Raw genomic sequence first — 24,640 nt, 5'->3', positions numbered from 1 at the left:
ACCTCGCCGTAGCTGTCATTCAGGTCATTTCAAAATATTTCAAAACTTACTCATACTGATTATATGTCAGTACATAATGAACGCGAGGGACAGGGGTTTTCAGCTCAGACCCTTCTGGCCGCGCCAGAAATGCTGAGACAAGTTTAAAGGGTATTTCCTTCTCTGCCTTTCATCGCCTTCGCTCCGCTTCGATTAGATGCCGTAGTCTTAATCACCACCACTCAAGATGTACCAGTGCGAAACCTGCACGGCCACGTTCTGGTACCAAGATGACTGCGAGGACCACATGGACGACTATGGCCACCGGCCAAAATGCGAGACCTGCACCCGTGCCTTCAGAACTCAGCGTGCTTGCGATCAGCACATGAACGACACAGATCACTGGGCGCCGCGCTTCGAATGCGAGACTTGCACCAAGGAGTTCCTCTCCCAGAAAGCAGCGAATCAACATATGAATGCGTTGGGACATTGGGCGCCGAAGATACCATGTGAAACGTGCGGACTGAAGTTCCACACGCAAACCGCAGCGAATCAGCACATGACGAAGCAGGCTCATTACAAGAACTATTGCAAAGACTGTGGCCTGCGATTTCAGAACGAGAATAACCTCCGGATGGTAAGACTTTCTCACACCCATACACCCCTCAACGTGCTTACAAGCCTGCATGCAGCATCTCAACTCAAAGACCCATCGCGGCACCAGCGTCTCCTGCCCCTTCTGCAAAGCAAACTACACCTCCGCTAGCGGCCTCACCCACCACCTCGAGACGGGTTCCTGCCCTCGCGCCCCCAAGCTTAACCGCGAAAGCATCTTCCACATGGTTCGCGAGCGTGATCCGCACGGCGTCATCACCAACAAGCAGATTGAATGGCATAAGGAAGAAAACATCAAATACTCGGCTACCAGCCGTGCGTTCAACGGCTCTTCCTGGGAGTGCTACATGTGCCACAAGGAGTTTAACGCCGTGAACGCGCTGAATGCGCATCTCAACTCGTCTGTGCATAAGCAGAAGGTGTATCGTTGCCCGAATATGAAGGGCAAATGTGGGAAGCAATTTGTCTCGTTGGCTGGATTATTCAACCACTTAGAGAGTGAGGCATGTGCCTTCATGAGGTTTGAGAAGGTGCAGCGGCAGGTGCAGGATGTGCTTCAAGGACGGAAGCTCATTGCGCTCTCCTGACGGTGTCGAGGCCTGCCGGGTGCCGGCCATGGACCCACTGTGGCTGTCGATAGCCTCGTGTGCCTGCGTGGGAGCCTTGTGGTATGACTATACCACAGGGCTACAAGCATCTAGGATAGCCTTGCACTGCTTTCACGCTCTTCGTCTCTCGTCTTGTACCTTATAGCGTATTGGATAGCAACATCATTGTCAGACCTTCATTCCGGCTCCATAGTGCGTCTCCGCCCTGACAGAACCTTACTACCCCCTTATTGAAAATCGCAAATTTGAGGAGATCAACTACTCTATCCCTAAACGTAATGCTTCGAAAGACTCGTTCTTTCGCAACTCAATTTCAAGGATGTCTCACCCGACGTGAGGGTCGTTAAGACACTCCGAACCCGTCTCACCCGCCTGCTCTTCGATCATATCAAGCGTACATTCATTGGAATCGAGATCGAATAGAGTGATCTTCACATCAATACTCAGCAGCCAAGAGGACAGCGCAAAGCTCGTTCCTGATTCTTCATGGACACCGTGCATGCGAAATGGAAAGCGGGCGTTGTATTGCCAGCTTCTTAATGTGTACAGATGTATATAATATTAAATCGATTGTGCGCTTATCTCTTGCTCGGCACGTCACATTGCTGATAGGGCCCTTTTGTGGCTCGCACCTTCTGCGTGATCCCCCTCGATGCATCTGCTAGAAGAAGCATCTAGACAGCTAACCATTTCAATAGCCAAGACTTTAAGGCATCCCCAAGGACGAGCGCATCATCTCCGCGATACTGCCCTGAGTCCTATTGAAGCTTCTTGGGTCCGGACCTCTGGAGAGTCTCAGCCCCTTTCCCGCAGCAGATTCGGTCCGCTTTCTATGGATGGAGTCCGGAATTGGTTTGCCCATCTGTTTCTAATATTAAGCGAATGCCCTCTATTCCCTGTCGAACAAGCGCTCAATCTCGGACGCATAAAAATACTAACCTGGCAAAAGTCGCAGCTACATGGCGTGCTTCCGTTTCCATGGTGGTCACATCCGAATCGCTGATCTCCCTCCGTTCCGCAACAGGTCCACCGGAACCCCTGTGGCCAGTAGTCGTACATCTTCTCCTCGTTGGAGTTGAATTCCTTCTCGAATTTTCTTTCAGTGCGTCAGATTCGGAAGCTAGGCAATTGCCCCATCCCATGTGGTCACCACCAGCCGTGGATGTCCAGGTGATCAATTCAAGCTTTCCTTCGTGGGAGTGGCCGTCCTCGCATCTGCGGTAGCGGTCGTACCATTGGCTCGACGTGGAGACACTGGTGGTGGATGACATTCTTAATGTTTGCAGTTCCTGTTTCTCTTCCCAAGGGCTGATTAGAATGAAAAGAAAGGATAGGGAAGGAATGGTGGAAGATGTTTGTCTCAGCATCAGACAGCGGTTGCCAAGCGCCGGCCAATCAAAAATTTTGACAATTTTTTGCCAAACGGGTGTGATCTTGGCCAAGGCGCCGAGTGCGCCTATAAAACGGCCATTGTTGTTCATAGGAATAAATTTTGTTCACGTGACTCCACCGGTTGCTGATTGGTCGGAAAAGTCGCTACTCATTAAAGCATAGCGTTAGCGGAGCTTTTTCTACTGTACTGTGATAACCGGAATTTTCGTAACCCAGGGTTGGGTTCTTGGCTGAAATCTATGTCAAGGTAGTAACAAAAACCCCCAAAATGTCCATATTCTACGTTTTCATATTTTCGCCGTAAATTATACTAACAAGCCTTTCGGCGCACTATCCACCACTAGTAGCAGCTAGTCTTACTAGCGTTGCGCCAAAGTCATGTGTAGCGCGCTGGAAGTGGCGCTAAGGGCCGCTAGACCGGCACTAAAGCACTGCTTAAATATTCTTAAAATTTTCTTGAACAGGGAATACTAGCCAATTAGGAGCCCAGTTATGTCCTTCGCGACGCGTCGAGGAAGATGCGCTAGGCCTGCAATGAGAGTTACACCAAACGTGAACAACACAACAACTTCAACTTGCTCCTTTTGGCCAATTTGGCAACCCAAGGAATCCCGAGGGTTGGGATGGGAAGGGGATGTCAAAAGCGGCGGCGCGCCCAGCCTGCGACCATACCTAAGGGGCGGGGCCGCCTAAATCGGAGGCGCATTCCCAAAAATTCAGGTTCATATTTTATTCCGCCAAAAACTGCTTCAAAATTGACACCAAATCGTGGTTGACCTATCAAGGACGTAACCAAGTGGTAAAACAAACACTCGGCTTGCAGTCGAACCGATAGAATTGAGGGGCCTCACTAGTGTTTGATCATAGGTGTAGGTAAGAGGGTTGTCCGGCCTAGACTCCATTGAGCTTTCTAGGTGCCCTACTGTGGTATCAAGGGTAATTTTCGTTAGTACGACGCCACCGACATGGGTATTGACAAGGGTCCCTGCGCACACGTGACTTTTTGCATTTCGCTATTCCAAAATTTCGTATATCTTCCTTCTGAGTCGTGGGCCGAGTTTCTTTTTCTCCTCCGACGGTGGAGTTCGTAGAGTTGATGGAGTTTGTGGAGTAAGAGCAATAAGGTCCTCTAAAGCTGGTAGCAGCTCGTTCAGTGTGGATAGAGCCGCCATTTGGTAATATATCCACAGAGGAATGGAAAAGAGGTTAACCATAGTGACGCCAAGACGCCAAAATGTACTAACGAAAATTACCCCTGATACCACAGTGGATGGGTAACGTAATGCTCCACCCAGTGATTGTTGATGATGTCGTCTTGTTGATCGTTGGGAGGGTCACTGATTCAAACTCTCCTATGGTTGAACTTGTGTGGCTGAAGCTTTCACTGGCTGCGGCGCCCCATTTATGAGTTCGTCAGAGATGGATTATAAGAGGGGGCCATTTGGGGTTATTTTTTATTTTTCGGTGTGGTGTATAGGGGGTGGTGTTGGCCAATTACGTGACATGTTTTCTTGGCATTGTTACGTAAGGGAGTTGGCTTGGCACTGCCGTAACCGGCACTTATTCAGTCTTGCTCTCTTGTTAGATATAACAACGCATTCCTTCATGTCTCTTATCTCGACTCTACAGTCTCCAGTATCACAGTACTGTAGAAGAGTGCAACAAGAAAACAGATCAGATTTGGCCTTCATTACTTCGCGAAAACGTATGACGGTCGACTGTCTATCGTGGTCTAGACAGAGTCATAGAATTACCAGAGTTCGCTTCATTCCCTGGTGTCGAAAAAGGAATTATGACTCACACTCACATCGCACCCCGCGGGGAAGCGCATCAGCAAAGGTTATTCCGCTTACGAAAACGTCTATAACCTCGGCCCCCCAGCGCATCTAAGGAGCCTGAACTGATCTAGAGAGTCGAAAGTGTGAGGTTATACTGTTTGCGGGATCTAAAATCGTGGGTACGTTACCTCAGCATGACCGTTCTTCCTAACCTATAGAAGGACTACGGCGCCAAGAAAGGAGACATCACTTCAGCCACAACTGCATTGAGGCACACTCTTCCCTTTCCAAGCTACCAAACGTTGTGTCCTACGATTCGACCCATTTTCGCTCTCAGCTATGGCGTCTACAGAGTCACTTGAGGGGTCGGAAGCTCACACAACAGCGAACCTGGCCAAGATCCTGCCCTCCGAAGAAAACACCTACACGGTATTCGAGAAGCGCATTCTGATGCCGGACGGTATCCAGTTGGCCGCCGACTTCTACCAGCCCGATCTTCCGGCAGATGGCAAGCCCCACGGGCTCATCTACGTCCTCGGTCCGTATGGCCGCAAAGGTGTGATGGCCCTCCTTAACGCGAAGTGTTTCGCTGCCCGTGGATATATGGTCCTCTTCGTCAGCTGTCGCGGCACGGCCGGCTCTGAAGGGACCTTTGTAGCGGCTATGACCGAACAGGCAGACTCACAGGCCGTCGTCAAGTGGATGCGCGAGCAGCCGTGGTACCCGGGCAAGTTCGTCACATTCGGGCCGAGCTACCTGGGCTACGTGCAGTGGGCGTTGCTGCGAGATCCGCCCGAGGACCTTATCGCGTCGGTGAACCTGTGCAGCGTGTACGACCATTCCCTGCTTGTCTGGGCCAACGGGGTGTATCGCATGGACCGCATCTCTTGGTCCTACATAGTTGCAAGGCAGGACGAGATCAATGGCGGCGGAGTCTCGAGCATACTCGACCCCAGGAAGCTGAAGTCCGTCATCGAGGCTACGCCCCTCTTCGACGCGACGGAGCGCTTCTTCGACGGGAAGGCACCGTACGTGTTGGAGTTCATGACTACTCCGAACGTCGATGACCCTTTCTGGGCTCGGTGCAAGCACCGCGCAGCCCTGGATCTCGTCAACGTCCCCTTGCTCCTGCGAAGTGGGTGGTACGACACTTTGACCGTCCAGACCCTGGCAGCGTACGCTCACGCGCGCGACCGTGGCATCAAGGTCTACCTCACCGTCGGATCATGGACGCACATCGAAGCCTGTGGATCGAATGCGATGCCAGAAGTCTTCGACTTCCTGGACGAGTACGTCGTCGGCCGGAAAAAGGATCACCGCCCACTTTCGGTCAAGGTATTCGTCACGGGCGCCGAAGAATGGCGCTCCTTGCCGTCCTGGCCGCCAGCCACCGAAGAGCGCACCTTTTACCTCCACGGCGACAAGACGATTGGCGCGCAGCCCCCGGCCGCCGACTCACCGCCTGCGTCTTTCACCTATGACCCCCACAATCCCACACCGACAGTGGGTGGACCCCGGATAGCCCGCGGTGGACGGGTGGACGACAGTGTTTACGCATCGAGGTCCGATGTCCTTGTCTATACGAGCGCACCACTGAATGAGGATGTGGAAGTAATGGGCAAGCCCATCGTGCAGCTCGCACACTCGACCGACGTCCCGTATGCTGATCTCTGGATTCGCCTGAGTGAGGTCGACGCCGACGGCGTGTCACACAATCTCACGGAGAATTGGCAAGCGCTGGACGGGGTGGAGCGGCAGGGAGGCGAGTTTTCGCTCACGTTTGTGGATCGGGCGCACGTATTCAAGAAGAACACGTGCATCAGAGTGATAGTCGCTGGCGGCTCCTTTCCCCTGATGGCGCGGAATCCGGGGACGGGGGTGATCCGAACTCAAGCGAAAGAACTGAAGGCCGTGACACATACCGTCCAGCATGGGAATGGAATCTCGAAGCTCACTCTGCCATGCTCGCCTTGATATGTGGGATGGCATGAGGTGCGCTTGGAGGCAATCGGTTGCATGCAATGAAGTCAGGTTGGTCAATAGCAAAGATGATCGAATCAGCCGTGGACGACTGGCCTGATGGAGAGGTTCAAATCCTTGAAAACGGGCACGTTTCTCGTTGGATACTTGAATTTGACGTGCTTTGGTTCAATTTTCGGGCCGCGGTCTATCTTGGCCCAAGCAACTTCGTTCTAGTGTTCGGAAGGCTTGAGATGTTCTCGCAGGCTTAATATTCGATTCGTTGAGGCCATCGATTGTGGAATGTTGGATACAACGATCGACCATTGTCCAGCTACACCACCACCCTGAATAATTGCAATGTAGATGACGAAGAATTGCTCCGCATATATTCCCGCGCGCTTAGAAGTCGATCTCCGTACCGGAAAAGAGAGCCATACAAAACAGCTCTAGACTATCAGAGGCAGCGAAGATTAATGCAGCAAATCGCATTTTTTCAAGCCTAGGCCAGGCCAACCTATGTCAAGAAGTGATGAGCGGCTGGAATAACGTTCTTAACTATCATCCTGTGAGGGTCTTGACTCCGTCACTGGGATAAGGGTTATCACCCATTGGCCGCAACTGGTATATACCACTGCTCGAGATAGTCCGATACGGCTTCCCATTCAGTCATCCAGCATGACATTCCAACATAAAGGTCTGGTCTCACCAACACCAACCTTCCATCATCATCATTGCGGTCAATCTCGTACATATCCAGAAACTGGCCTGTTTCGTCCTTGGATTGACGATCAAAATCAAACTCTACTTCACGTTTGTCGGAGATGAGGTGCACACATACGTGTCCAGGGAATCGTGCGTTGAGCGTGTCTCGGATGGCCACGGCTTGTACCAACTGTTCATGTTTCCGTGACATGCTGGGAACAATGAGGAGGGTAAATTGTGGCCTGCGGAAAATGTCATAGAGATGTCGCTGAGGAGACTTTATGAGAAGCGCATCAGGGGCTCTCTCGCCTGCTCTCGGCCCTTTGGGAGGACGAAGCAAAACGGGAACACGAACCACTTCGCAGTAGTTGTGTGAGAGGCCTGATACCAGCCTGATCGTATTCTCTTCCCAGTTCGGCCCCTGCGTTAAAGGATAACGCTTCTCGGGCTCTTCGCCAAACCCCATCACAATATGATGAGTTGCCATTGCACCACGACTGATCTGCTCCCCGATGGGCTTTCTTTCTCTTTCATAAGTATCAAGAATCTCCGCTTTTGCTTGACGTTTCCAGACGGCGGCCAGCTTCCAGCCAAGATTGAAGGCATCCTGCATGCAGCCGTTCATCCCTTGTCCCCCAGATGGGGAATGGACGTGACTGGCGTCTCCACAGATGATCAAGCGGCCCTCGCGATAATGACTGGCAATGTTGTTCCTGATCTCCCATGAAGTCGCCCATTCCGGTTCTCCTAGCTTGAACCCGATGCCGATCTGATCGGCGACCTCCTGGAACGATTGCTTTTTGTCGTCCCTGTAGACGTACTCCCCTGTGGGCTCGCTCATGTAGATTCTCCACACTCCACCAGGCATACGTGTCACGTTCATGAACAAGTCCTTGGTGAAATAGTAGTTCATCCATCGATCGTCAAAGTTCACGCCCGTCAGAGGCACGTCCATCATGGCCATGGCGGCGACGACATCTCCCTTGAATGCAATACCGGCAACATCACGCACGAAGCTCTTGACGCCGTCGCATCCGACAACCCAGGGATATGTCGTGTCCTCGAAATCACCGTTGGGCAACTTGATGGTAGCCCTAACCCTCCCACCCATCTCGATGTCTGCCGGACTCGACAGTGCTACAACTTCGGTCTGGTACTCCGGGGCCATTCCATGTGTCGCAAACAGATGTTCCCTCAATACTTGCTCAAAGTCGTTTTGGCTGATCTTGTAGTAGAATGGATATCTCGTCGGCAGAACTCTATAGTCAGTCTTGGGACACTGCTCGTCAGGCATGCCCGGGAAATGATATCTGTTTCCTGGACATTCGAGGCAAACCTCCTTTAATCGGTGGCCAATGCTCATATGGTCGAACATCTCCATCGAACGGGCGTGCACCGTCATCGCACGGGCTGTATGAGAAGGTCCTTTGCGCTTTTCCACCAGACGTACCGGCACCCGACGGCGCAGGAGTTCATAGGTAAGTATGAGGCCTGATGGACCGGCACCAACGACGAGAACTCCATCGAAATGTTGGGACATGGCATTAGTTGGATCCGTCATGCCGTTAATCGGAGCGTACGACCGCGTCTAATATTAGTGAAATGTCCCGTTTCGGGATTTTTCAAAATTTGAAACTGGTTTTGTGGGAGGTGAAGTAATTCCTCGCTTATATGTTTCCTGAGATCGGCTAGCAATCTCTCATGTGACGGTAGTGAATAACGCCAGCAGACCTTTGAGCTACCGATCGGCCTTTCAGACTGGGAACCCTTTGCAGCCCGAAGGGTTGGGGTCGGTGTTGTCCATGCCAGTGACAATAGCAGAGGTGGAGAGCGGGGCGTCTCAGTCAGGAGCTTGGAGCATGGGGAGCTAGTCCAAATTTCAATGGGGCTGATGGATGCGAGTACTTAGTTGTCTCGGAGGTGGGATCTTCTTGAAATGCGGTCGCTGAGGTGGCAAAGGTTCCATGTGGGTACTGGTGGCGTCAATAGTGACCATAAATCCGTCTACTCCAAAGTTTCTCGGAAAATTATGTGGGTCACCCACATGATGGCGAGTTTCAAACGTCGCGTCTAATCCTGTGCTCGTAGAGTGGTGAAGGACAGTACAATCGTTACAACAATTGTTCGTGAGAGCAGTAATGCTATATGTAGTGACGATTGCATTATAGCTGTAAGCAGGACTGTCGATGAAACATTCACGGCGGAAAGTAGTCAAAATACAACAGGTTTGTCTCGATGCTACGTTGCTGGAGAATGATTGACAAGAGCGAAAGATGCTATCTTGCATAGGACTAGTGTTCAAAAGCACACTTTGATCAAAGAGTGAATCTCGAGATATCTTTCCCCAATCTCAATATGCAGTCTTGGACCACGCTCGGTATGAATGGCTCTTCCGAGGCCGCTCTATCCTGGTACATCTCGCGTTTGCCGACAATTCATGGCCACAAAGCCAGAACAGTATTCGTCTCATTAAGACACATCAGCCAAAGTGAGCTTCATCTCCCCATCTGTGTAGGCGAAGATGTCCAGTTTGACTTCACGACCCTGTGTCGCAAAATACGTTACTAAGGACGGATATCAATCGTTCCAAGGTCAGATTCTTACCTGATCGTCCAAGCCAGGCTTGATATCGAATGCCCAAAGAAGTCTGGCAATAGAAATGGCCAGGCTGGCCTCTGCCAATGGCTGCCCGCTACACTGCCTCCGACCCCAGCCAAGGGCATGGTGCCCGCGAGCGTTGGGATACTAAAAGTGGAGCCCTCCCAAATATCTCTCAGGTTCGAACTTGTCTGGAAGGGGAAATTCGCGAGGATGGCGATGGATGACCCAGAGGTTTCCGGTGATGTTCGTACCAGCAGGAATAAGATAGCCATTATATACATCATCCCGAATCGGAGCGTGTGGAATACCTCCAAGAATCGTAACGGAGCGCCAACGCAGCGTCTCTTTGATAATGGCGCCAACGTATGGAAGGGAAGTGTTGGACAATAGCATTGAACAAATGCTAGCCAATCATTTACAACAGACTAGGATATATTGCAACACTCGCTCAATAGGCTGTATCACCATTGACAGGCAACAATGGTGACGTACGCTCGTTAGATAGATATATAGATGGGCTCTATCCTCCATTCATGAGGAGAGCCAGAGCACTCTTTTCAATTCACGAAGTTCAACAGGAAGCTTCATCCGACCAATCAGGACTCCGATCATGGCCAACCACCTCATCCAATTCTTTTTGTGCCCTTTTCTGGGCCTCAGGAAACACGCACATGGCCAGAATGTACGATATGATAGTGCTGCTCGTTGTATCAACGCCGCCCCCCGATCAAGTTCGAGGTCAAGCTTGCCACCTCCTCGTTGGATAGACCGTTGGAATTTTGTTCTTCGATGAGTCGCATAGAAAAGCTGCCTTCTTTCCCTTCAGATCCTTCAAGAGATAGAGCATAGAAGTAGCGTGAGAGCAGACTGGCTTGGTCTTGGATGGCTCGTGGCAGGGGGTAAAGCCACTTGGGTAACTTGGTCAAGAATGGTAGAGACTCCATCCAGTATGGGCCGGGGATGATAACGTCGACCGCATTGGCCATCACTTCGAGCGCTTGCTTGGCCACGTAATCGTTTTTCCTCACGATACGACGTCCCCAGCCAAAGATGGAGGCCACGGAGCACGCTTTCGAGATGAAAGACATAATCCGCAGGATCTATTAATATGTTCCACGTCATGACTTTAGATTCTGCGGCTTGAATGTCGCGATAGGTGCGGATCGCTTGAGAGCCCACGACTGAATGCTGCAAAGATGTTAACGGAGAGGCGGAGGGCAATATAGGAGAATCACTCGTACTGTAAGCCTCCGGTATGTCCTCCATCGGTCCCCGTAGACCTGGCATACCTGATTATTCACAGTCCAGTTGAACATATCACCCATGATGACGATCTCCGGTCGAGAGGAATAGATATTGGCTCGTTTCTCCATGAGCTCTGAAGCGGACCAAGCATCATCGGCAACAATGATCGGTCGCCTTCGAGCCAGATTGTGAAAAGTGGATCATTGTAGTATTTGCTCCATTCTTCAAAGGCGATCCATGGCTTGACCTTTGGTATGATGAGATGATTCCCCACTATTGGTAAAGGAAAAGGACCTGGAGGTAGTCGACGACGTAGGCGTAAAACTCGGATGAAGTCGACCACGAGCAGAATGAAAGCGGTTGCCAATGTAACTATAATAAGCCGTGGGATAAGGCTGAAATCATCGCGGAAGGGGGGCATTGAGGCGCTTGTCCGAAGAAAGCAAATTATAGAATGATCCATCTCGTATGACAATATAGCGCGAAGGGGATATCTCACAAACAATAGGACCGTCGACTTACAACCCAAGGGCTCAGCGGGCTTTATATTACAACACAACGCAGGTTGCAGGGAAATCTGCCGCCGCTTTTGGAGTTCTTCTCCCCTAAATGCCAACTCTTCCCTCATTGCAAGCGTCTTCATTCTTACGTGAGTGCTTGGCTGGCACGCTGTGATTTTACGGAGGACTTCGAAGGGGTTCCAGGGGACCGTCAGACTATATACTTTCGAAGCATGTACGAAGCGTACAACGCTTCCGAAGGTCTTTACAAGCCTTGGCGTCGCCACATATCACAACATCAAGTCTAACAGCCTCGAGAGAGTGACACCTATACATCCGCTTTCACCTATTGCTTCTCTCTACTGAAGGGCTACTTAAGCGTTCATTGTTGGCCAGAATAGGCAATGCTGGCTTGGCGTTGTCACCGTGACTGGCTTGGCATTATCACTCTATAGTGACACCTGAGGCAACTTATACCCTCGTGTGCTTTGAGATCAATCAATCAGTCAATCTTCTCTCCATACAGTTCATAATCTCTTCTACCTCAGTGCATCCACCCTCGCCTCAGTACACTCCCGATTCATCAACAACTTTTCCCTACCTAATTCTTCTACCAGCATTTTCTACTCCTTCGACATTGCGCCTTCCGCCCTTCGAACCTCAACATGAATACAATCTGTGGACCCAGCGATGAGGCACCTACATATACACCCATGTCAAGGTCATCCTCAAGCTCAACTACATCAAAAGAGACTACGACAGTGGAGAGTTCACCACCGAAGTTATCGCCCTTAGAGGGATTGGAAGACGCTCGTATGTATACGTACAAAGGGATCCGAGACCTAAAAGAACGTGTCAACTTGCAGTCCGCTGCGTTGATGGACGGCCACACGAATCAGCAGTACCTTGTTTTCATGGGTGTTACAAAAGGCCAACTTGAAAAGATTGACCATCAGCGCGCCAACATAGGGAAGCATACTCGGATGAGTCATTACGCGGATAACAATCTATTAGTTATCAAGCTGATGCCCTCAAAGGAACATGAAGTTGCGCACCTCACACTAGCCCTGAAACTTATTCACGCATCTGTCAGAATGGGCCTCCCAGAAGGCTGCCTATGTCCTGTTGGCGGGACAACATACAAACTCCCTAATTCCTCTAAAGAGGGTGATACGGGATTCTGCCCCTTCCCGGCCCGAAAAAAGAAATCTGACTGGCCAACCATTGTTTTTGAGTCTGGACTCTCTGAAAGACTTACTCGTCTAAGACATGACGCAGAATGGTGGATTGTCAACTATGGAGGAGATGTCAAGATTGTCATCGTCATCTCAATTAAGCGAGCACAGAAGACGCTGATGGTCGAAAAGTGGTGCCCTTCTCCGCCTACCGCATATAGGCCAGCTACCAGAAGCCACCCAAATCCCAATGCTCCAATTCCGACAAAAGTCCAAGAGCTTACTATCACCCAAAATCCCACTCCACAACTAGGTCCTACTGCTCAGTCGAATACCATCGGTCAGCCAATTGTCACCGTTCAGCCAGGCACTGCCTCAGCCTATAACGTTGCTGGAGCGCCTCTGATTCTCGAATTTGACAAAATCTTCCTTCGAGCCGCTGTACCACCAGAAGGCGACTTCGTCTTTAATGTCGCGGATCTCGCGACCTGGGTTGATTACTTCTGGGAGAACGTTGAGTAGAGAGATTGCAAGGGTTATGGCAGGATTGGGGGGACACATTGTGGGACTGGCAACGGCTAATGGCGGGTCGGGCTATGTGCTACGCCGTTGTACAGCATACAGAACAACGGAAATGCCATCACTTTCCCAGAGGTTCTCTAAGGGCTTGTTCGGGGCAACGGAAGTACCATCCTTGCCGAGGGTTCACTTAAGAGCTTATTCAGGACAACAGAAGCGCCAAGAGAACATGAATTAAATGCTCTGCTCTTTAGCAACTAGTCTTACCAGGTTGCTGATATTTATACACGTTTGGTTGACCCCTTTTCTTCTCCTATTCCTACCCTTATATTCTACATAGGAGTGATAACCCCTATTCCCGATAAAGGGGCTCTTGCTGCTGTCCAACCGTTCAACAGTTTTTCCCCAGGGTCGGAGGGCCGCGGAAGGGCGAACTGGAAGGAGGCCTGAGAATACAGGGCGCCGGCTGATCATGTGAGACAGGGCAGAAATGCAGGGGCCCAGGATGAAGAGAGATGAGGACTATCAGTGGATTATCTCGACGTCAAGGCTTGTCCGTTCACGCTCGGTTACGAACCATCTCGAGTGTGATTAGTAGAGCTTCTCTGGGTAGTCCACAGACTGGATCCGATCCGTGGATCTTCTCGATATCAGGATGTCGACCCCTATCGAGTAAGATGCCCCCCGGCCACATGGTCCACGGATTGGCGGTGGTCTTTCATCGGATCCAATCCATGGACCACGTCGACATCGAGGCTCGTCCGTTAACGCTCGGTTACGAACCATCTCGAGCGTGACTAGTAGAGCTTCTCTAGGTGGTCCACAGACTGGATCCGATGCGTGGATCATCTCGATATCGAGGATATCGATATCTATCGAGTAGGGTGCGGGAAGGCACGTGATCCCGGAAAATGGTTAATCAGTTAAATGTCGAGTGGTCCATAGACTGGATCCGATGGGCGACGAGAGGGGGATTTCATCGGATCCAATCCATGGATTATATCGAGTTGGGAGGGCGGGGCCCGGTGGAGCACGTGACCCAGGAAAATAGTTAATCCGTTGGGGGTTGAGTGGTCCATATACTGGATCCGATGGGCGACGAGGGAATCCAAGGAAAACAGTTACGTGATAACGCCAAGACATATGCTTACGTGATTGGCCGGCTCGTCGCTCTTGGCGTCGCCGCACAACGCCAAGCCCTAACCCGGCGATTTCAAAATTGAAAAATAAAAAAAAAAAAATTCAAGTTTATATTTTATAATGCCAAAACTGCTTCAAAATTGACACCAAATCGTGGTTGACCTATCAAGGACGTAACCGAGTGGTAAAACACTCGGCTTGCAGTCGAACCGATAGAATTGAGGGGCCTTACTAGTGTTTAGCCATAGGTAAGGTAAGAGGGTTGTCCGGCCTAGCTCCATTGAGTTTCTAGGTGCCCTAGATGGGTAACGTAATGCTCCAGCCAGTGATTGTTGATGATGTCGTCTTGTTCATACCGTTAGGAGGTCACTGATTCAAACTCTTCTTCAGTTGAACTTGTGTGGCTGAAGCTTTCACTGGCTGCGGCGCCCCATCTATAAGTTCGTTAGAGATGGACTCTAGGAGGGGGGCCTTTTATTTTCTTAATTTTTTTTTTTTTTGTTGCGTATATATAAACCGCCTGCCTTACAGAAGACTTGCTTAATCTTTTAGAAGTTAGAGATTGATGTTGCCGAGTGGTTCTAAATGCTTCGCGTTAAAGGTGAAGCGGGGCGCGCTGATTAGCTATAGCATGATAGTCTAGGGAATTGCGTTGCTAGATATCTGATTGGCTACTCTCACTTACTAAGCATATCTACTCTTGCCTGACGTCCGGCCTCAGGCAAAGGCCTTCAGCCTGACTATTCAACTGTCGACGGCTTGTTTGCCTGCCTGACTGAGAAGTCCGTTGGCCTGACTGAAACTATCAGTCAGGCTGCTTGACTGTTGGCCACGCAGTCTCATTGGCGGAGATTTAATTTTGGCCCGGCGATACATAAGAGACCTGGAGCCCCGCGTTTTCTTCTGTGGGTTAAACTTTCCAGAACCTTCCTAATTTCACCGGACACACCCTCTTCAGCTTCGCCCGGACTCTTGGGTTCAGTTCACAATGCCCCCTGTCTACCAATGCCAACAATGTCAAAGGACATATTCCAATAGCAGTCACCTGCGCCGCCATGAAAAACTTCGTAGGTATCGTCGCTCAGGGCCATGACAATCATGCTCAATCTACATAGATACCACTGGACCCACATTCTCGTGCGCTTTTTGCCCTCGACAGTTTGCGAGAAGGTGAGCCTCACACCAACCTATGACTTGTTTCGCGTCTAATATAGGCACGTTTAAGAGATGTAGCTCACCGTCATTCGGAATCCTGTCGGGAGAAGGGTTCGAATCCAAATCCCAGTCCAGGGGCTCGTGGTCGGAAGAGGAAAGCATGTGAATCATGTGCGGTAGCTAAAGTAGCTTGCGACGAGAAGTTACCGTGTACTCGATGTCTCAGGAGAAATTCGGAATGTACCTACCGAGATCGTGAGAAAGTGGTTGTGCGCAAGGATGCGGCTGCATTATTCGACAACCCGGCGGTAAGGCATTCTGTACGAGCAGAACGATTCTCCAAACGTTCCCCGTCCGATCCGAGCACCCGAAGTGCAAAGACCGCGATGCCTTTCCTCCTTAATTACACCAATCCTGCCACCAATTCCCTCTCAGCCTGCTACAAAAGCGTCCAAGACCTGAGCGATCACTTCTCCGACCATGATGACGCCGTCGGTACGCCGGGCGATCGGTTGGACGATTCTGTAGACGAAGGCACAGTGGACGATGTATGGCCTGGCGAATCGACCCCGGTTTATGGGATCTCATCTTTGCTTGGAAATTCCGAGGAGCAGTGGTGGAACGAAATCATTTTAGCTCGAAACTCGCTTCATCACGCTGATGCGTTGGACCACAACCACCTCCAAGCAAGGATGGCGCAGGTCGTGCTCGATCTCACAGCTATACATCGGTCGCAATGCCGAAAACTTCCAGGTGCGCTCTTCTTCGATGAAGAGACCTTTAAGTCTCTTTTCACCCACGACAACATGGTAGAGTTTACAGAGCTCTACTTTGATCGTTGGAGTCCTCATTGCCCGATTTTGCATCGCCCGACCTTCGTGTTGACCAACGGTCACCCCCCGCTATTACTAGCCGTCTTTCTGATCGGAGAGGCATACTCTTCCGAGATTTACCCTTCCCTGGCTCAAGCTTACTATGATATTGCCGAAGAATACGCTTTCAATCACCCTCAATTCAGAGAACTTTTGCGGGACGAGCCACCTTCCTCATTAGCCTCTTCCTCGTCACTGGAGCCGCTCCAAGCCGCATACTTAATGGTCCTCCTGCAAATGTGTGGCAACAATGTTATATCCCGACGGCGAGTGAGGAATGCACGATACAATGAGGTAATCCAGGCGGCTCGCAGATTGAAACTTTTCGACAGTAAGAATGAATATCTGGATCGTGAACAAAGAGATTGTATTGATTTTGACTGGCACGGATTTGTGGCAAAGGAGTCGAGAATACGGTGAGTACATCTTCGAAGCTTTCACGTTGGGATTCTCACGGTGTATCGAGGCTCGCCTACCTCATATTTGGTATCGAATGCAATTTTGCCATGTTTCACGAGCATTATCCGAGACTGGCCATCTCAGAAATGGCAGGGAACCCGATGTGCAGTGAAAGGTGCTTTTCTGCCACCACGAGTGCTGCATGCGAGCAATACGCCAAGCAAGAAATGAGGTTCAGTACGCAGGCTATCTCAACAAATTCATCCCAACTCCTGGAAGGCCGAGAGGGCCTTGCAGGACAGTCGAACCTAGCCGATCTCTCCCCCATGAATTTCTTCTTTGTTCTCTGCGGTACAACCACTCTCTCCTATTCGATTTCACTATCTCACATCAGCAACTAGGTCTTCATTGTGCCATTCATGCCTCACGTGCGAATGGTACAGGAAAGATTATGTATCCCGCATTTATGCGAGCCCTGGACCGTTGGATGAGAATATGGGAATTGCAAATGAGCAATCTGCCGGTCGAAGAATGGAAGAAGCTAGGATTCATGAGGGATGCTGGTCCGGAATTCTGCCAGCTTGCATGCATCTTCGTGGAAGCCGAGGCTCGTGGCCTATTCAATACTGAGAAGCTGCGGAGCATGGATACGGAGAATATGGAGATTGTCAGTTATCTGTTACAGGCGTTCTCTCAAACCGCGTGATTGGGAACAAGAAGCTCCGTATCCATGTACGGTTGCGCGAGTTATATTTCTTCACATGATGGGTTCCGCAGGTGCCATTGATCGTGTAGGCATTGATGGAACTTTTGGGACTCTGAATGCCACAGCGCTTGCACGGTCTTTGCGACTCCTTTTTACTGACCGCACCATACCCTACCAACAGAGCTCCAAAAAAACAACCGTTTCCTGAACTTTCTGTCAACAGGCCTCCCTCCGTCGCCTTTAACGGTTCGTTTTCGGGTGCTGAATGCGGGCTTTTCCATTATTCAATATACTTCCTCGACGACTGGACCTTAGACTGCGCGCAACAAGGCCATACACGTTCCTTTCTTCCGTGGCGGCTTCGTGAAAGCCCAAGCATAGGCCAGCGTTTGTTGATCTGCCATGCAAAGTCATCCCGCCTATCCGACGGCCGGACGACACTATCAGGCTGCTTTACGACCAGCCGCTCCCTGCTTCGAAAATGTGGATTAGTTGGCCAAAGTTTTATTATGGAACGAGCCAACGACGATTTGAATTCGTCAGTTCTTGGAATGCCGAAGCTACACGACCCGCAAGTCCGACGCCGAGCGAAAAGACGATCGTCCTTGCTTGCTACTACAGGGCACACTTTGTGAAGCTCGTTGATAAATATTTCAGCTTGATCACCGTCCTGCTGAGCATCAGTATGCCGGTAGATATGTCGGCAACAAATCTTGGGCCGTTGGTTGGGGGAGTAATGTCATCTGCTTGCGGGCGTAGGTAACCGGGGATGGGGCAATTGGTTTTCGATCTACGACACAAGAAGCTACTCAAGCTTGCTTCGTGTAGTATGTCCCATGTTGATATCTTCATTGTTCACACAGCAGCACACAGCTTGTTCAACCACTTTAAGGAGGACCTTGCTTGGATGAGCGTTGTGACTGGAAACCGTACAGCCGTTTCAGCCTATCTGTGTTGGTCTGGCAACGTCCAATGTGGGTCCTGTGAATGCCTTCGGCTCCTTGAGACGGACATCGAGGGCGGCGGCTTCCTGTTTCCTTGCCTACATTAGGTCTCTTTCGAAACGTCCCTGCGAACCTTTACGGGAGGGCTGCAGGGCCCCCGAATGGTGTAGAGGACCTGGTAGAATACGAGGTGTCACTGAGGTGATACATTAAGACATTTCGATGCAGAAACGTCTGGACATGTAGTCATCCTCGCTCTAGAAGGTATCTTCTTTGGGCAGAAAGCTCATCAAGCAGACAGCAGAAGAAGCCCCACGCACCGAGCTCAACATTGCAATTGGTGAATTGAACAAGATGACTGAACATGCCCGTGTCGAACACGTCGACCATGCGCCACTGGATTTCGACGATCCTCACCGCGCAGCGCTAGAGGACAATCCAAAGAAGGCAGAACGACTGCCCTTAAAACCCTTCAGGCCGTCACGGTATGTGATCAATCCATAACTTTCGAAGACCTACTGACTCTGGCGTTGAAACAGTTCTTGGCTCTCTCCTACGTCTCTCGCAGGCTATTCCTCATCTCAGCGATCCTCGTCCCCGTGGGCACGCAACTGGATGATACGCGAAATATTGCTTGGATCTTTTTGGGGTGGTCGATTGCTTCGTCAGTCTCCTTTTCAATCGCTGGCAAATTAAGTGACATCTTCGGTTGCCGTTAAACCATCATGGCCTAGTGAAGTCATTTGTCTTGTGGGTTGTGTAAGTCTACCCCTTCTACTACCTTCCATACTCAGTGGATGAATAACTTCTAACGTCGATTAGATTGTGGCCTGCACCACACCACAAACACTAGGACTTGCTGTCGGTTCAACCATCGCGGGCTTTGGTTACGGAGTGGTATTTCTGTCCGACGCAAGCATCGTTGAATTATTGCCACACACATGGCGGTAGGTCTTCGATGGTCCAGCTTCCGATCAGAGTATGTCACTAACAAATAACCTTAGCGGGCGCCTGTTGAAGTCAGGACAGAAACTCGAATCGTTCAGTAATCGGGGCGGTCCATTTTCATTGCCTTCGACGGAAGACCGCATTCCACGGACGTGGAATGGCCCATGATCTCCTTTTCCCTCGCACACTTTGGCCATACCTTCTTAAATATCTCTGGGGTTACGGTCCTCCACGCCGGCCGCTGCACGAGGAAAATCTCTGGCGTGCATCATCCTGGAGAACACTGTCTCGACGACCCACAATTGGTTGACTACTCTTCGGGTCCCCAGTTCGTCTCGAACGAAAGACCGCCATCATGGTCGAAGGTAACCTCTCGACGCAGGATGAGCCAGCCTGTGAGAAGGGTGAGTTGAGGGTGGGTTGGGTCAGCCTCTTGTCTATGGAGAACGTGAGGTGATGTTTGATCATCCAATTTGTGTGTACGGATGAGACATTGGTGTTGCCACAGTCGCCATGGATCGTCTTCGCCTCGTCCAGCCAGATCCTCAATTTATGAACTAATTCTGCAACTTCGACTCGATTCTCATTGCCACGATCGTACCATCTGTCCCGAGGTGTATTTCAACCTTCTAGAAGACGGTCCAATTCCGTTTCTTGGTCACACCTCTGTCCTCGCAGGAAATGACCTGGTCGAAATCATGACTGACGATTCTCCACCCGGCTTTGAAATGGTTCCTTACTCTATCGGATGCCATGTCATTGAACAAGCAACCCTCAACTCCCACACCTTGATATGTTCTCTTGCATTGGAGAATGTCGAACCGAGTATGCCAAGAGAATATGTATTGAATGCTCTATTTATCTAGCAACTGGTCCGGCCAGGTTTCGGGTATTTATACATGTTTGGTTGACCTCTATATCTTACATAGAAGTGATAACCCATTTCCCACTAAAGGGGCACTTGCTACTGTTCAACCGTTCAACGGAGAAAGACGGCGAAGTCCTATTGCTATATACAGGATCTGCATACTCGCCGATAAATGGAGCCAACGATGGACTGCAGCCTTGTCGATGACACTCTAAGGATGGTTCAGGACAAAACGGTCCGAACGCTCTAAAGATAATGGGCAAACATGTTCGAATGCAATTGACTTGCGGTTACAAAATGTCCAGGATGGAGATACTAGCCATGATAACCCTTTCAGATGTACGGTTCTCGGTCGCTAATGTCAATGCCTAAATCAAACTTGTTGAATGCAAGTTCGCCTTCGTGCTGTAGACTCTTCACAAGGCGGAGAAAAAGCCCAAAGTTCAACACTATTTAAGGCACGTATGTCTCCGTGGAGTCTCGACAATATCGATTATTGTGGCCTTAACACGCACAGTCCATTGTTGGAAGGTCTTGTCCACACCCAGTTTGCCGCAACCGGATTTGAGACTTATCCTTGCCCGGCGCCGTCGAGCTATCTCAGTTCGCAGACGAGAAGCAAAAGAACTGTACCTGGCAGACTAATCGGCTTGATTGATTCATCACGTCGCATGATCCAAGTAAAAGTCCAATGGCACCAAAAGCAATTAGAGCCTTTTCTCTCTCCCGTACGTTGAAGGGTGGACATGTCTTGTAGGAGGAGACGAATGCGGAAGAACAAGCGGAGCTAGAAAAGGACCGGTGCGAAACGAAGGAAAAGTCCGCCCAACGTTTAGCTGATAGAGCGCTTGTACGAGCGTGGAAGAACGAGGAAATCACTCTGGGTGATTTGAATGAGGCCGAAATCGACCGGGTCGATCGGTTGGCGGCAGAGGGTACAGAGCAGAGGGAGAGGGACAAGGCTAAGGGGAGGGAGGAGGAAGCTCTCAACAAGCAACTACAAGAGGGCAAGCGGATTGAGGCTGATCTGTCTTATCTTGAAGTCTGGATGCGTCAGATATTAGGACAAAGACGCGCAACGGAAAGATCCGGGCACCGCAACAATCAGCCAAGTGGAAGGGTGAGGTGATGAGAAAGAGGCCTTTGGATCCCCGATTTTCATGATCGGATTCAATTTGTGGGCGAATGAGACTGTGGAATCAAGAACTTGCCTCCGGGTTCAGAAGGGTCCAAGGGAGGAGAAGGCCAGGGCCAATGATTGCGGCGCCTTCATTCTCAGATATACGGGGGCCTTGCGATCAGTAGTGAACTGAAATCTGGCTGCTGAAATGTTACTCAGCATTCTCCTAATGAGGCTTGCAGTAATCGGGGCTGCGGGGAGGGGAAGTGGATGCTTAGTTAAAGCGGAAGTTGTCGTTTGGGGGGCCTCAAGCGTATTTTATTGGGGTACCGCGGCTCTAACTGTCTTCCCCCAATGAACAGAGTTTTTCCTTCAGCAATGAGCTGCCTGCGTTGATCGAGAGCATGATATTCTGCACCACCTACCGAGTCAATTTGTCCGTCGTAGTAATTCTACTACACCTATCGATCACGACAGTCTCAGCGGGTGTCGTCCATGCGCGGCACCGTTCGCTGACGTTATCGTGAAACCCTTTTTGTATTTGGAAGAAACGGCAAACCCGCACTATTACAATGGCACCCGTCTGTGACAACAGGGATTGCCCTGACGTCGATGCCCTCAGTTATGATGGCGAAAGCTTCCTCCATTCGCGGTGACCAGTGATTGGATACAGTTGAACTTCAGTCTCCAGTTTCATTGCATCAGTTTACCGAAACCCCTGGTTCTATCGACATCATAGTGTCGCAATACTGGTTCTTCTGCTGAGGTGATGATGAGACAACCTCAGTCATGGCTCGACCACGATATCTTTTAATGCCCCTCGTAAATCTTCCTGTTGCAGAACATCTAACTGACTGTGTAGGCATCACCTTATGACATTCGCGGCCGACAGTGACCCGTTTTCCTTTGTCATCCACCCGCCGTCCTCCCAGTCGAATCCTACAGTGCTTCCTCCGTCATGCCAGGAGAAGCGATCGGTCGACCTAATCCTCAACCTCCACCGTCAAATGTTCCCGACTATGTGTCAGATTTGCTGGTCAAACTCGACAAGCCAACATTGGCCGATGACACACGTGAGGTTATGCTCAAATATCGACGCGCGGCCAATTACATTGCCGCTGCCATGATCTTTCTACAGGACAATGTCCTTCTAGAAAGAGATCTCCGATTCGAGGATATCAAGCCTAGGTTGCTTGGTCACTGGGGAACTTGTCCGGGTCTGACCTTGGTCTATTCACACCTAAATCTTCTCGTCCAGAAACATGACCTGGACATGCTTTATGTCGTTGGTCCGGGCCATGGCGCACCCGCTATCCTCGCCAATCTCTGGGTGGAAGGCGCCCTGGCCAGGTTCTACCCTCACTGCTCTCAAGACGCCCAAGGTCTCCACCATCTTATCTCTCGATTCAGCACGACGGGCGGGTTCCCCAGTCACATCAATGCTGAAACTCCTGGAGCAATCCACGAAGGGGGCGAGCTGGGGTATGCACTGAGCGTTTCCTTCGGCGCAGTCATGGATCATCCGGATTTGATCGTGACTTGTATCGTGGGCGACGGTGAGTGCGAGACCGGCCCGACCGCGACCGCGTGGCATGGTTACAAGTACATCGACCCAGCAGAGTCGGGTGCCGTATTACCTATCGTACATGCGAATGGTTTCAAGATCAGCGAGAGAACCATTTATGGATGCATGGACGACAAAGAAATGGCGGTGCTGTTCACCGGTTACGGATATCAGCCCAGGGTGGTGGACGACCTGGACCACATTGATGCGGACCTGTCTAATTCGATGGAATGGGCTCTGACTGAAATCCAAAAGATTCAGGCCGCGGCCCGGAGTGGAAAGCCCATGATGAAGCCTCGGTGGCCGGTGTTGATTCTGCGAACTCCCAAAGGATGGTCAGGGCCGAAGAACGTTCACGGTCAGATTGTCGAGGGCTCATACAAGGCACATCAGGTTCCCTTGGCAGCGGCGAAGACCGACCCGGAGGAGCTGAAAATGCTTCAGGAATGGCTGGAGTCGTACAAACCGCGAGAACTCTTCCAAGAAAATGGTGATGTCATTGATGAGATCAAATCTATCATTCCCCCGGACCCGAAACGGCGTCTGGGCCAGAAAAAGGAAGCCTTCGACGCATATCAAGGTCTCCACCCCATCGACTGGCGTATGTTTGCCGTCCCCAAAGGAAGCTTGGACAGCTCGATGAAGAGAGTGGGCAAGTTACTGGAGCAAGTGGTCCAGGACAATCCTAAAACATTCCGAATCTTCTCTCCCGACGAATTTGAATCGAACAATTTGAACGCGGTGCTCGATTCCACCCATCGCAACTTTCAGTGGGACCAATTCTCCCCCGCGCGAGGTGGCCGTCTCATTGAAACTCTTTCGGAGCACCAATGTCAGGGGTGGCTGCAAGGATATACACTCACAGGGCGAGTGGGTCTGTTCCCCAGCTACGAGGCCTTCCTCGGCATCATCCACACGATGATGGTGCAGTTTGCCAAGTTCGGCAAGATGGCACGGGAATTGACCTGGCGCCAGGATATCGGGAGCATCAACTATCTCGAAACATCCACGTGGACACGGCAGGAACACAATGGCTTCTCCCATCAGAATCCGAGTTTCATCGGAGCAGTTCTGAATCTCAAGCCCGACGCTGCCCGGGTGTATCTTCCTCCCGACGCCAACACTTTCCTTTCCACAATGGCACACTGCCTGGAATCCAAGAACTATGTGAACCTCATGGTCGGATCCAAGCAACCATCTGCTGTTTTTCTCTCGGCTGATGAGGCGGAGAGCCATTGCCGTGCCGGTGCCTCCGTTTGGAAATTTGCATCCACGGCAGGTGGACGGGACCCAGACGTCGTCCTCGTGGGCATTGGTGCCGAGTTGACCTTCGAGGTGATCGCTGCGGTAGGCTTGCTGAGGAAGAAGATGCCTTACCTCCGTGTTCGGGTGGTCAATGTGACTGACCTGATGATCCTCGGGGCATTCTCTAGCCACCCGCATGCGCTGACGGATGAGGCGTTCGACGCCCTCTTCACCTCGGATGTACCGATTCACTTCAATTACCATGGATATGCGAACGAGCTAAAAGGTTTATTGTTCGGCCGGCCGAATATGCAGAGAGTAAGTATGGCCGGCTACAAGGAAGAGGGATCCACCACCACCCCTTTCAACATGATGCTGGTGAATGAGACCAGTCGATATCATGTAGCCATTCAGGCTATCCAGGGTGCAGCCAAGAGGAACGAGACGGTGAGGCTGCAACTACACGAGGTAACTAGCGAACTCATGGGTATGATTACGCGAACACAGAAATCTATTGTGGCAGAGAAAACGGGTCAGTCTCGATGATACACACTTGAGAGAATAAAAAAAAAAAAAAAGGGCTAACACAAACGATTTCAGATC

The 24,640-nt window shown here is 50.8% G+C and overlaps 7 protein-coding genes across 7 annotated transcripts; 5 read left to right on the top strand and 2 right to left on the bottom strand.

The window, feature by feature from the left end:
- Nucleotides 1–226: 226 nt before the first annotated feature.
- Nucleotides 227–1,181, top strand: Z518_00373 (uncharacterized protein; the record flags this gene model as incomplete). The annotated part of the gene is made up of 2 exons (XM_013420976.1): nt 227–616; nt 672–1,181. The coding sequence occupies 2 exons, from the start codon at nt 227–229 to the stop codon at nt 1,179–1,181; spliced, it is 900 nt and encodes a 299-aa protein (XP_013276430.1).
- Nucleotides 1,182–4,711: 3,530 nt separating this feature from the next.
- Z518_00372 (uncharacterized protein) lies at nt 4,712–6,346 on the top strand (the record flags this gene model as incomplete). Its single annotated transcript, XM_013420975.1, has 1 exon — nt 4,712–6,346. The coding sequence occupies one exon, from the start codon at nt 4,712–4,714 to the stop codon at nt 6,344–6,346; it is 1,635 nt and encodes a 544-aa protein (XP_013276429.1).
- Nucleotides 6,347–6,935: 589 nt separating this feature from the next.
- Z518_00371 (uncharacterized protein) lies at nt 6,936–8,597 on the bottom strand (the record flags this gene model as incomplete). Its single annotated transcript, XM_013420974.1, has 1 exon — nt 6,936–8,597. One exon carries the CDS (start codon nt 8,595–8,597, stop codon nt 6,936–6,938), a length of 1,662 nt encoding a protein of 553 aa, XP_013276428.1.
- A 1,750-nt stretch (nt 8,598–10,347) lies between these two features.
- Z518_00370 (uncharacterized protein) lies at nt 10,348–11,010 on the bottom strand (the record flags this gene model as incomplete). The annotated part of the gene is made up of 3 exons (XM_013420973.1): nt 10,348–10,737; nt 10,763–10,825; nt 10,927–11,010. 3 exons carry the CDS (start codon nt 11,008–11,010, stop codon nt 10,348–10,350), a joined length of 537 nt encoding a protein of 178 aa, XP_013276427.1.
- Nucleotides 11,011–15,757: 4,747 nt separating this feature from the next.
- On the top strand, nt 15,758–17,348 carry Z518_00369 (uncharacterized protein; the record flags this gene model as incomplete). Its single annotated transcript, XM_013420972.1, has 3 exons — nt 15,758–16,659; nt 16,710–16,993; nt 17,044–17,348. The coding sequence occupies 3 exons, from the start codon at nt 15,758–15,760 to the stop codon at nt 17,346–17,348; spliced, it is 1,491 nt and encodes a 496-aa protein (XP_013276426.1).
- A 1,298-nt stretch (nt 17,349–18,646) lies between these two features.
- Nucleotides 18,647–18,988, top strand: Z518_00368 (uncharacterized protein; the record flags this gene model as incomplete). The annotated part of the gene is made up of 2 exons (XM_013420971.1): nt 18,647–18,777; nt 18,832–18,988. 2 exons carry the CDS (start codon nt 18,647–18,649, stop codon nt 18,986–18,988), a joined length of 288 nt encoding a protein of 95 aa, XP_013276425.1.
- A 3,198-nt stretch (nt 18,989–22,186) lies between these two features.
- Nucleotides 22,187–24,583, top strand: Z518_00367 (uncharacterized protein; the record flags this gene model as incomplete). The annotated part of the gene is made up of 1 exon (XM_013420970.1): nt 22,187–24,583. One exon carries the CDS (start codon nt 22,187–22,189, stop codon nt 24,581–24,583), a length of 2,397 nt encoding a protein of 798 aa, XP_013276424.1.
- Nucleotides 24,584–24,640: the final 57 nt, after the last annotated feature.

The sequence above is a fragment of the Rhinocladiella mackenziei genome (genome assembly GCF_000835555.1).
Source record: "Rhinocladiella mackenziei CBS 650.93 unplaced genomic scaffold supercont1.1, whole genome shotgun sequence".
Classification (NCBI taxonomy): Eukaryota; Fungi; Ascomycota; class Eurotiomycetes; order Chaetothyriales; family Herpotrichiellaceae; genus Rhinocladiella; species Rhinocladiella mackenziei.
Note: the sequence above shows the minus strand (reverse complement) of the source record. Positions and strands in the feature narration are given on the sequence as shown.